This window comes from Ischnura elegans, chromosome 13, assembly GCF_921293095.1.
Source record: "Ischnura elegans chromosome 13, ioIscEleg1.1, whole genome shotgun sequence".
NCBI classification, from domain to species: domain Eukaryota; kingdom Metazoa; phylum Arthropoda; class Insecta; order Odonata; family Coenagrionidae; genus Ischnura; species Ischnura elegans.
In genome coordinates, this window is record NC_060258.1 from 6,559,504 (window position 1) to 6,573,051 (window position 13,548).

The 13,548-nt window shown below is 35.9% G+C and overlaps 1 protein-coding gene across 1 annotated transcript; it reads right to left on the reverse strand.

Annotated features, from left to right (window-relative positions):
- Nucleotides 1-1,461: 1,461 nt before the first annotated feature.
- On the reverse strand, nucleotides 1,462-11,719 carry LOC124170419. The gene is made up of 3 exons (XM_046549140.1): nucleotides 11,704-11,719; nucleotides 5,849-7,312; nucleotides 1,462-2,686 (listed from the first exon to the last, which is right to left on the reverse strand). Exons 2-3 carry the CDS (start codon nucleotides 7,169-7,171, stop codon nucleotides 2,681-2,683), a joined length of 1,329 nt encoding a protein of 442 aa, XP_046405096.1. The 5' UTR covers nucleotides 7,172-7,312; nucleotides 11,704-11,719; the 3' UTR covers nucleotides 1,462-2,680.
- Nucleotides 11,720-13,548: the final 1,829 nt, after the last annotated feature.

Here is a 13,548-nt window from a genome sequence, read left to right on the forward strand (position 1 = left end):
GGTTATCGTTGGGCCCTCGATCCATGCCAAATCTCTTACCCATCCTTCCTTATTTGAACAGACTACAGGTCCACCCTCGATTTCCGAAAAGATACAGCATTTCCCAGGCAAATTTGGAATTTATAGACTAGAAGATTATTCAGAATTTTCCCACTTGAGAGAGCCAGTGATTGAGATAAAATTCTTCAAAAATACTTTTCAGAATCATTATTAACAACTTAGAATACAATTTGATCGTTATAACAAATGTAAAAAACCCTAATCATCAAATCATTTCCATTAGCTCAAAAGCAGGCAAATCGCAAGACTCGCGGCCGGTTTTTCCATCAAATAATCAAAATTCAATTCATATAAAATATTGAAACGAAGTAACGTATAAAATTATTTAGCCAGGTAATGCAAATTGTTAATTTATGTGAACAAAATTATTATTGCTTTAATTAGAATACAGCCAATATGTAAGAATGTTTACAAATTGTATCAACGTCCGCATCTTTTGTACTTCAAATTCTTTTGAAAATTAACAAAATTACAACAAAATATCCCTATGCGACAATTATTCATATCAAACAAACAAATATTATCAGGAGTTATGAAAGGATACTTAAATAGCAAAAAATAAGGCAAAATACAATTAAACAATTGAAAAAAGCGAAAAAAACGAGTGGGGTGTCAGAAACACCCCACGCGAGCTCTCACGTTCGTATTTAGGGCGCGAGTCACGGCGGGTTAATAGTTGTGAGAATATTTTTCAAACATGTATATTTATTCTATGTATTTTCCAAAATTGAGAAGTGCATTTTCAACCATTTTACTTATTAGCCATGTAAAAATATTATTTAAATGTACCTTCAACAAATCCATTGATTGTGTCAATTCAAGGTTCTGTAATTTCATAACACTCCTGCCGAAAACTACATAAATTTAAAATAATTTTTCTTGATGTGTATTTGACAAGTTTATAATATAAACATTATAAATTTAAATATACCCCACATTTGTGAAATAACATTGAAAAATCCAAAAAATTTGTACATCTTAAAAAATCACAATTTACATCTTAAAATTTGTGAATCGCGGGCAATGGAACTCCAAAAATTATTGCTAAATTTTTAAACAATTTAATTTAAATTTAAACAAAGCTTGAAAATAGTGTACGTAATTAATAATATGTTTTTCTAGTGTTTTTTATCATTTAAATGAACAGTGCAGCTCAAATGCGAAAAATATTTGCTTTTTCTGGGGAAATATTACCTCGCACCAAAAGACAACAGATCCGCCCAATGTGACATTTATGTCACAGCCTGTATCTCGGAAACTACATAACTGATCAACGTAATATTTTCAGAATGTAGTAAAAATGAGACCCTTACCATTCCCCTAGAATATGAATTGTAAATATAAAAAAAAAATTGGGGGGATCCAGGTTAACCACATTTCCGTTACCTCCAGGTAGCAGAGAGAATATAGCTATTGTTTAACAAATAATACAATAACAGAAACGAACGAGTAACAAATGCTAATGCCGAAAATAGAGAAAAAAGTAAAATTGTGAAACATAAAAAGTAATAAAAAAACCCAAACACATTTATCAAATGGAAGATTGGACAAATAAAGAGCTATTTAAAAAAATATGCCCTAGATATACGATAAAACCCAAAGAAAGGAGGCGTCACAAAGGCATGAAATAGGAATAGCTATATTTCTTATCAAGACAACTGGTAACATGTTTAACCATTATATTCACTTAAATCCTTGAAAACCAAGCAGCAATCCTGAGGATAAGGAGACATTTACTATTGCTTATTAATAAGAAGATACCTACTTCCCGTCAACTGAATACTATACAAAGGATATGTGAATGTTGAAAATATATACGTGCATGAATGACTGCAATGATCTTCTCTAACGCCAGTGAAAATTTGAAAACGACCAACTACAACAAAAATGTACTAAGGTCACAAACATGTAGGAAAATGAATCTAAGAACCTAATTACTTAATAACGACATTTCTTAAATGCCTTCCAACTGGTAAAAATTGAAAAAAATCCCATCTTAACCATTGTATGTCAAGTATGACAAGATTGTAAATTTATATTTTGCATCACATTTAAATGTACACCATCTTTGAAATTAATAATCTTTGACGAATATAGTGTTATGCCTACTACAAAATGTTATGCCTACATCATTATAATAGCAAACTACAGGGAAATGTCTCTCAAGTGAATGGTTCAAACAAGGTGAGACCAATGAACCAAAACAAACTAATTTTTATCAAAGGGCTATACAAACATGAGTACATCTGGCAAAATATGATTATAAAATTGGAAAGAGCTTCATATGTTGCAAATAGATTTATGTGTACGATGGCTTTCAGATAAACTGAAGGATTACATTGGTAAGCCAAAATGGTACATTCCTTCAATTTACTTATAGCGTAAATGGGATTCAAAGTGATCTATAATTAAAAATACAAATACCATGGTGTCGGAAACATGAAATCAACAAAAATGTCTGAGTATAATCATAAGATATGTGTTACGATTGCACTAAACACACGAGTAATTAAGTTAACCAAAAAAAACTGAGAGGCTTAAAGAAAATAAATGAATATGAACAAAATTTTCATCTTCAGAACTGGCTCCATCACAATCTCCAAAGTATATCAGGGCAAATTCATCTCTGAAACAGAAAATATAAATTAATGGAATGAAAAGTAGTGCAATCACAATCAAAATGCAATGTCAATATAAGGTCAGTCTTCATAGTGAGATGAAATATGACTTCCATTTACAAGAGTTCAATGGCAGTATTTATAAGCAACAATTATCAAATATCTTCCAACAAACCCATGTTCTACAAATATCTTTTATTTTAGAAGTGAAATATGTTGGAAGACTTTCACTATTGTTTGGAATTCACGTATGAATCACTGGATTGCTCTATCATGGATTTTAATATGGGCTCTCTTCAATTTCCTTATATTATTTTATCTTTAACTTCGATATTTATCCATTAGATTAGTTTGTTAGTTTTGAAGTCACTTTCTTAAACTTATGACACATAAGATCTTCAATACATGTTATCTTTTGAAAAGAAATCTGCATCTTGGAATACCGATAGTAGAATGTTGGAATAAAATAAATTGCATTTAAATATTCTAATATTACAAAACCCCACTACCATTAAATCAAAGTACTCATAGGGGCCTATTACGAACGAGCGGGCGGTACGCTACCGCCGGGCGGAGTTTTCGTTCGGTATACGGTATCATACCGCCCCTTGCGATTACGAATGGGACAGTCGGCAAGTCACCGCCGGGCGGAGAGTACGTGTCAGGGGGTCGGTAAGGAGCGATGCGGCGGAAGTGACGTTTGTATGAAAAATTCTGAGCTCCTTCAGCCCGAAAATGGTGTAGCCAATGGCAAGGGCGTGCGGTGTTCCAATTCCGCGGCAACTGTTCCTAGCAGACGAATATTTCGGCAAGAGTTGTTGGCAGTCGATTAAGGCAATTAGTGGTATTTATGGATTAATAAGGATGTGTTCTTCGTTAATTCACCTTAAAAGTTTGAAAAATGAACGAATTTTGCTCCTCAATTCTTACTTATAGGATAAAAAGTTGAATAAAACAATAATTAGCCGTGACTTACGGAAGATATCATCAAAAAATCACGTATGAGCAGACGCAGGTAGTGACAAATTGCATGGCAGACCATTGAAAAATTACGATAGAAGTACTTTTAGGGCAAACGGGCAAGGTGAACCACCAATTCCATTATAGTTTTGACCGAAATGTCCATTCTTAAAAAATATATGAAAATCCACCACGAATACTTAGCTTGAGAGCCTTAATCACAGACAATATGACAATCAACATCTGTGAAATGACATAATATCTGTTGCTCTGCATTCCTTTCGTGTAAGTAACGGGGTTTGGAAACCTAATGCAAATTCAGAGAACAAGAAAGGCACTTTTAAAAATAATGAAAAATAACTTTTGGCTGTTATCTATGAAAAGCAATGGAGAATTAAAAAACACAAAATATTCACTTCTGGTTACAATAAAATTTTATTTCAATATAATGTCACAGAGTTTCACCGTTTCTTTGGTTTAATCACGGGTACACAACCACAGCAAAACAGTCTGCCCACAATAAACATGTGAGATCGCGAATCGGTTCCTCGGCAATCACACACACAGGCTACAACTTATTTCAATATTTCAGGTAAAATCCACAATCGATACATGCTCACACCATTATAGATAATGGTAAATAGGCAAATACGATCATCAAAAACTGGAAGTCACTACCATTCCTATATTCATCACGTAAACATTACTATCAAGAGCTCGCTATGATGAAAACAACTATATAATCACTGATTTTAATCCTCACATTATCCTACGCAAGTGGCACAGGTGACTTTTCTCACAACAACTCCTTGGTACGAAATTGATATACTAGTATATAAACAAATTTCACACATGGCTTTGAACTTGATAGCTTGATCGTAAAATGTTATCTCTGCGGTGAATGACGAAGGTATAAACGCCACTGACAATCTTTACATTACTATCAGACACTTCTCGATAGCGTAAACCACTGTTTAAAAACCAACCACAATGGAACAGTGATAACTACAGCTCTTGGCAGATGTTTGTCAACCTCGTCAAACTTTGTGCATTACAACCACTGGTACTGTGATTAACGGTAGTTGTCACATTGAAAATAATACTATTTTGAAACAAAAGATGTTCGTAGAAATCTCCAAGCAGCGAGCAAAAGTTACATTCACCTCACTATTCAAGCAGTTATAACGTTGAAAATAACACTACTTTGGCACAGAAGATGTTCGTAGAAATCTCCAAGCAGCGAGCAAAAGTAGTATTCACCTTGCAATACAAGAAGTTGTCACGTTGAAAAAATAATATTTTGCCACAATAGATGTTCGTAGAAATCTCCAAGCGGCGAGCAACAGCTGTATTCACCATACAATACCAGCACAGGCAGTCCTTAACGACGAATTTTCCGGAACCTATGAAGAAATGGAAGATGTTTTTGCATATAAAAACATAGCGGACATTAAAAAACATCCAAATTGTTCTAATTAAATAAATGAATGAGGGTCAACTTACAATCAACGTATCCATCTCCTACGGCCGTGGCTCTCTCTCTCTCAGCTCAGACGGCTACAACGTTGTTATATGGGTATTATACTTTTTTTGTTCAACTGCTCCAGTCGGCTCCAGTTTTATATTTTATACGCTTACTCAGATATTAATATTATAAATAACACAAAATATGATAGCTTCCGAGTTTCTATCGTCGGATATTTTGTTTTAAAAACGCCAGCTCGACCTGAAAAATGTAAACAGACGTCCGCCATTAGGGGGTCGGTATCTCACCACCGGGGTAGCTGGCCGTGGTATCATACCGACCCCTAAGCCGTGGTATGATACCGACCGGTGGCCACTCGTAATCGCTCGGGGGCGGTAAACGCGCTTCGGGGCGGTATGATACCGCAGGCGGTATCTCACCGCATGCGGTAAGCCGTTCGTAATAGGCCTCATAGAACACATGAGAGGAATATCTAAGGATGTATTCAATGTACCAGAACTTTCATTTCACCTCTGCATGCCATTCCTATCTCCACCGAGTGGCCGAATATTGGGAAATCTTGGAAAATTAAATTACGAACAAATCTTTCAACTATTCAAAAGTTTGTTTACATTTACATTTATTAATTACCGATTTATTGGCTAAAACAGCTATTATGATTTCAATGTTTTAATAAAGACCATGATGTAATGAAAAAAGCATAAGAAATAGACATAATACCCACCTTTGCACTGGCTAGAAGTGTTCCCATCACATTGTTAGAATAGAGAGAGAGGAGGAGAGGGTAATTCTTCAGCAGTCTAGCTCTTCCATCTGTGGATCCATAATAAGCGATAATCCAAGGGACAGCTGCAGCCAGCCAACATACCTTTGCCTTCAGTGTCTTCCCATCCAATGCAACTTTGATATCATCATCTAATACCTCTCCCCTCTTCATTTTCTCCTCCAACTCCTCTAGAGCCCTCATCCACTCAAGCTCGCCTTCAACATCTCCCTTGCTATAAGGACTCCCCTCATTATCAAAAACTAACTTCAGTGATAATTGTGAGAGGGCACAACCTAACTCAGCAAATACGAATTCCTCTCTAATACCAGAACAATCCTTTGCACCCAAATATACAGTCTCACTCTCAAAATCACAAAATGCTTCCCATTTACTCCCATTCCTCTGTGTCCCATCCAAATCCACAAATTTCTCCTTCATCCCTCCAATGTAATAAGAATCACTGTCCACCATCACCTTCACCCGATCATCCCCACTTAAAAACTTAATAATACACGCAGTACACTCATCTCCATCATACAGTCTCTCATACATCTTACGCATTTCATCAACTCCACTTCCATACACTATCCGCGTCTTTTGCATCATGGCATCCACGCACTCCTGCCTTGCTCTGGCCGGATCGGATGTAGGTTGACTTAAAGATGCCTCCCCACTAAATCCAAACTTGATCGACGTTACATCCTCTGCTGTTGATGCCACGGGCTCTTCCAGACAACGCAACGGTGTGTCATGGCCACACACTTGCGCCTTGAGTTCCTCCAACGATGAGCTCAGCTGTCGCACAAGAGATTTCATCTCTCGCCTCAATGAGTCCACGGAGGACTTGAGAGATGCAACATCACATTCTGGGCTAGCCACGGGTGTTGCATGATCAGTGCTCCTACTCGAAGATGCTTCCAGACGATGCAAAATAACTTGGTCCCTCTTGTGAACCAACGTCACCAACTGCAGCACTTTTGAGCGTTCTACATCGTCAGGGAACTGCCGCACCATCTCCTCAGCCGAAGACAATGCATTCTGTTGACTGTCATCTGTAATGTCTGTGTCGGCCCCTCTCGCCAATAGTTCCTCCACCCAGTCAGTTTTTCCAAGTCCCACACCAACATGCAAAAGTGTTTTTTGCCGCATGTACCGAACATCAACATCTTCCAACATGTTCAACAGCTCTTTATGCTGAAGCAATGGACCAGTAAACAATCCATTTAAAAGCCTCTCCTCAACAAATTGCTCAGCGCCGCTAGCAGAAATGTTGCTTGCCATTATTTCGAAAGAATGAAATAATTATTTAAGAGTATGTTGGATTCAGAATACAGGGAGTTTCCAATGGGAATCAGGTGTGGTGGCGTTGGTCAGCGAGGAGTAACACGATCTCAATGTTGCTATGAAAGGATGAAATGTTGACTGCAAAGAAAAAGAATGAATTTCAAATTATTACAAGTTGTCAAAAGCAGAGTGGGAACATAAAAACTAAAGCATAAGCGTGACTTGAGAAAAAATATCTGGCTTACAATGCAACCCAGAATAAATAGGAAAATGATCTGGAATGGCATTTATTTAAACTTCAATCACTCACAACCATCGTTTTTATGAGGAAAGAACAATTCAGCTGGAGACCAAAATAGATACAGCTACACTGAAAATGTCGGGACAGTTTTCTACCAAGCAGGAATACTGATCGTTTATTACCAAACCTATAATAAAGAGGGAAGTGAGGTTAGAATGAAAATATAGATGAAATGCTCGAAAATCTATTAGGTGACATGATTAGATGGGAAAACAGGCTGCTGAAAAAACAGAAAAAAGAAATAAGAACAATAGATGAAAATCAACAGATGCAGGTGCTACATGGTGGAAGTTTGAAATATTTAAATTAGAGATGGTAACACTTTTCCACAGTATTTCATGAACAATTCTTGTACCAGATGATGACTCTGTGAGCTAAAACGCATCATACTCATTGAAATGTTGTGGAAAAGTGCTGCCCACTTGTATTCAAATGGGAAAAAGGTTAACAAGTAAATAAATAAACTGAGTAACAACTTAATAGCGGATGCTGGCATGGGTGAAAGTACATCATATAATTATCAATATTTGCTCGGTTACTTTCTAGAGGGCAATTCAAGTACAATAATTTGTCCATCTTATGAAACGCTGTCTTATTCCCCTTTGTGCCATAAATTGAAAGCATGCTTACGCCAGGTTTTCCTCCTCCATTCCTCCTCTTCTCTTAGAAATGCAAATTACCTTAGCTCTCAATTGCCTTCCCCATATACACCATCACTTAAATTATGTTACTTAACTTAATCATTGGACTACCAAATTTTTAATCCACCACTTCGTCTTCAGTTCCTTTGTCTCCAGTTCATCGGAGGTGGAGAAAAAAACAGCACTTCTACATTATTGAATTTCATAAGCTGTGAAATTTCCACTTTTCACACTACTTTATCTTACAAAATTGTACTTTTCATGAACTTTTATCAGGATTTTAAGAAGCAGGATGGCGTCAAAATCCATTTCCACGCAGGGATTTCCTAAGTATTCCAAGGCAGGGCTCACCGGTTAAGATTTTTAGCCCCCCTATTTTGAGCCCCAGCCGTGGGCCCCAATCACCCCACACCACCCCTGCTAATCTTCCTTACATACTCCTCCTGTCCACTTCTTATCTCCCCCTGATATCCTATTTATCTCTATTGGATATTTCTCATCGCCAGTGACTTAGTGTACATGAATTAAAACAAAATTGAGTCAAATGGACAACATCGTTCAATATTTCACTTATCTTATTTTTATGGCATTAATTGAGATTTAAATTCTCCACGATAATGGTCCTACTCACCTACACGATCTCGTCCAATTTCTTCAGTAAAAAATAAGTCTACACAGATATTAGAGGTGGCCTCATATTATATTGGAGCATAACTTTTCTATCTTTCACTTAGCACACGTTGAATATTTTTACTTGAAATAAGAATAAACTATTCTGTCATCAATTAAAGAGTAAAATTTGTTGGCTGAACAACGCTCAGATGACTAGAGTACAGATGGGGATATTGGGGAGGGGTACAGGTTCACGTGCCCCCCTGATTCTTTGAAAACAAAAAGACAAGTTTTTTAACCTGGTTATCATTGCGTTTGTTTTGGATTGAGTATCAATCATAAAATATCATATTAACAATAAAGAGAATATTTTGGCACATTAATTGTCTTACGTTGTTCGTAATCCCAATTACAAGAAGACACTGGCATTTACAGGTAGGATATTAATTTAACTGTGATTTAAATGAATGTAAAGCGAGCTCTATCTCTCCGTGCACATTCCTTTATCTCCCCCAAAATACACTCAAATGCCTCTGGAAGCGTCTTTTACACACAGAAGGCGACATAACTATTAAAAGGGCATGTAGCACTAGAAACGATTTAAGACTGAACATATTTAGGCACATCATCTCATGCTATAAACATGACGGAAAAATAAGATATATGAAATAAAGACAACAGATTAAAGTTTTATAATAGTCGCTAGTCATATTAAGTGAATATATTACAAGTTATTAAACTGTAGATCACCCACTTTTCTCTTTAGTAAGGTAATGAGTTTATAAAGCAAGAGGTATGCGGGGTTAGGTATGAGCAATTAGCCCCAAGTTCCTTGTTTTCCTTTGTGGAACCACAAACTTCCAAATAAAGTTTATTCTAATTATATTCAACCACAACCATTAATATACAATGGCCTTGATCGCCTCTTGTCACAATTGAAACAATCTCCTTCATCTCGTAATCCAGCTAGCCTGCCTTAGTTCATTCCAACGTTTTGACTTCAATCTTGACCGCTTCGGAAAGAAATTCTCGTGGCGAACATATCGCCTGTTGACCGCTGCTCCGGAGCACTTTCCTCGAGATTGCACTGTAGCCAATGTAGCGTTATTTGGACCTCACCCCATGGTAATGGAGATTTCTAAATAGTCTTACTCTCTTTCAGAATTGTACTATCACCTCACCTTGAAGAGTAGCTCACTGAAGATCGTATCCTTAACTTTCAAATTCAGCGTATTGTTTACAGGGTATTTCGGATTGTGCTTACTGCATCCCAGCTAGCACATTATAAACCATTGATATAAGATGAAAGGAAGAAATACAGAAGGCGCTTATCAAGTAAGCTTGTTATGGGTTTCTGACGGCCAGGCCGACAAACATACAGAGTAATGACAAAATGGATGCCAAACTTTCAGCACTTCCGTAGATTATTCTATCGATTTAGAGTATTCATTAAGGTATTTACGAATAAGAATAATTTTTCCATTCTTGGCACTTCTATAACATGAGTAGAAATAACATTAAATGTCCATAATTTGAAAATCATTCACGTTTATGCACTGATGGCAAAACAGCGGACAAAAGAAAGGACAGACGGAAGAAAAACACAATTTCACACGAATAGTGACGTAGAGTAATATAAAAATGCCTTTGGTAATCTCTAATATACATATTGTATTCATCGCGTTATCAGGCCATAAATTAAAATTCATAAATGTTGTATCATGTGGACCTTGAATAGTTTCAGTTGTTCACGCATATACCAGCAAAGTTTTTCTACGTTATTGAATTTTAAACTGGTAACTATGACCATTGCAGTTATCAGCTGCAGTGGTGATGTAGTTAGAGTGCAGAACTGTGGATACGTAAATCATTCGTTCGAAACTCCTTAGCATTATTTTTTTCTTTTCGCCGCAAGAAAAATGTACTTTTATTATGCTTTTTATCTTCACCAGCCCGTCCCTTGCAGTTATTAATTTTTTTCTATTTACCGGAAAATCTGTTACCATTTGCTCTCAGAAAGACTCATTGATGGCATTTCTTACCTATTCTTCTCTCAAATCTTACCCTTCCTTAATATAAGCCCCGTACCTTACGATAAGCTGCTTGTCAATTTTACCGAAGAAAATCACAAGAAACAGATAACTCCCTTACTTTGTGCTATCTGGGATATAATGAAAAAAAAAACGTTGGATGTTACACTTGCAAGACTTCGCAATATTCAGCCAGACTTTGGAATACACGCAAATCCATTTTCGAGATTTAATTATTTCAGTTGGTATTGTTTCGTTTTGGTTGTTAGGAATATTTTGCATTGTCTGCATCTCTAAAGAAATTGAATAGTAAAATGAGGACTAATGCCTTTTCAGGACGTACTTTATCTTTATTTTATTATTCTAACCTATTTTCTCTGCAAATATTAATATAATATTTAAATAAGTTTTATGTATCAATAATAATCTTGAATATTTTCCTCATTTTTACAGAAACAGATGGCCTTTCTAAAACATGTATTTAATCACCCTTGCTTGAAAAATGAAAGTTTAGATATTCTCAATGGTAAGATGAGAGTATCTTATAGATTTTAACATCATTTTAAACAAAAGCAGTAAATAATAAGCTCATAAGAACTGACTCATGCCGGCCTCTGATTGAGGTTGTTGAAAAGCTATTTCGTATAATTATTTTGCGATAGGACTACGTCTCGTGGAAAAGAAATTGGTGGATTTCATTTGAAATAGATTTTCGTAGTAATGTTTTTCAGGTATGGAATAAGTACAGAGTAAACTGTGGCAAAAAACGTTTTTTGGATATAACAAGAGAAATATTTACTATCCGTTCTTATCATACATTATATTCAAACTCAGTTGGTCGATTGTATTAGATAAGATCATGCATGTGAATTTAAAGTAAGGCAATCACGCAGCAATGGATAATTCATAAAAAAGCTGCAATAAAATGCATTTGCACGTACTTACTCACTAGGTTAGGCAATCTGGTTGAAATAGATATTCGAACTTTCCTCGACTCCCGTATTTCCAATACAGAGAAGGCAATCCTGACACGTAAAATAAATTATTTCTGTCACTGAAATGGGAAAATTATTATACTCGTACGAAGCAAACCTTTCCTTAATGCCTTTTTAAACTTGCAGAAATTACAATCCAATATGAGGGACAAATACTTCTCAGATAACAGGTGTTGAAGAAAATATGGTGGATCAATTCGTGAGATGCAACTCGCACTCGTCTCATGACTTAGGAAATGGCCTTTACACCCACAGACAGCGGACTTATCTAATCTTTAGTGCCTCATAAAAAATGGAGGAGTAGGTATTGCGAATATACTACATTGTTAGTCTTCCCTTGGGCAAAAATAATTGCCATTTTCTCGACTGAACATAATGGATAAGAAGGATAAATATCTATTTAACATTTTTTCTTGGGTAGGTTGCGATTCTTTGCAAGATTACTGAGATATGGGATCACGAGATGAAGATGAAGGCAATGGATTTTGAGCTGAACACAATGGCTAGCCTCTACCCCTCGGGTAATCCAGATAAGAAAGCTGACAATTAAATCTCACAATCAAATAGTGACGCGAACTATTGGCCCAAGAACTGCAAACGCTTCTTCATCAGAGAAACTATTTAAATCCAAACATAAGCAAGTTTTATTAAAAAACCGAATGTAATAGTGATAACCAATAAACAGTACCAACCAAAGAAACTGTTGGTAGGTACCTATACGTTGATGTAGTTATTTCTAACATAATGATAAGATAATCCGTGCCGTGGTTGAGAGAAGAAGGTCGCTTTTGCCGTTTTCGGATGTTGGCGAGACGAACGAAGATCAATTGATTTTTCTATACATAGCTTGATATACGAAGATGATTTGAAGTTTATTGCGTCCTCTAGTGTATAATAAAAAAGTTTATTTTTAAGTATCTCATATCCTTGGTTGCACACCAAGAAAGCCACAGGAAGTGATTGAATATAAGAATTATGTGAGTGGCATCGATAATTGGGATCAAAAAAGGTCTTCCTATCCCACTGAAAGGAAATCCATCACATGGTACAAAAATTTGGGAATCTACCTACTAATCTTACTGTTGCTGAACCGTTACTTTTTATGCTCAGAATATTTTTTGAAAATTCCTTCTATCGACTTTTGAATTCAAATTTTAGAATCACTTTTAACTGTATCTATAACTCCAGCTCCCTTGAAGAGACAACCATCATCCCAGCACACCTCATTCAAAACCAACGGCTTATCAAGACATTTCCCCAACTAAAAGACAAAGACAGAAAAGACTAAAACAAAAGAGGTGTAGATAGCACATCAAGAAGAATGTCTGCTAGGACACTTCATATTATTGCCCCACCTGCCTGGCTGACCCATGATTGTCTTGAGTGTTTTCTGAAGTATCACAAGAATTGGTTATGGAGAAAATTATTTACACAGCTGAACAAAATTGTTTTATAAAATTTACATCTTAATTTTATGCGTAAATTTGTGTATTTTCAAAATGATATTATTTGATGCAATATAAATAGTAAATAGAAAAATCTTTTTCTTATGGTTGACAATTTCTGATTTGTTTGACGATGTTTCATCAATATAATTCTTCTTTTATATAAATTTTCCTTTTTATTAATTAACCTATGCATGCCATCACAAAATTTTCCCAGAGCTTATCGAATCGCTCAGTCGCATTATCCATGATAGGGAACACCACTTTTGCCACAAATATTGTTGATATTTATTATATTTCATTCAGCCCAATTAAAAATTTAAAATTGTATTCAAATGTAAAATTTCCAG

Excerpts from the sequence above, each read along its gene's own strand:
- LOC124170419 (XM_046549140.1), bottom strand. The coding sequence starts at position 7,171 with ATGGCAAGCAACATTTCTGCTAGCGGCGCTGAGCAATTTGTTGAGGAG.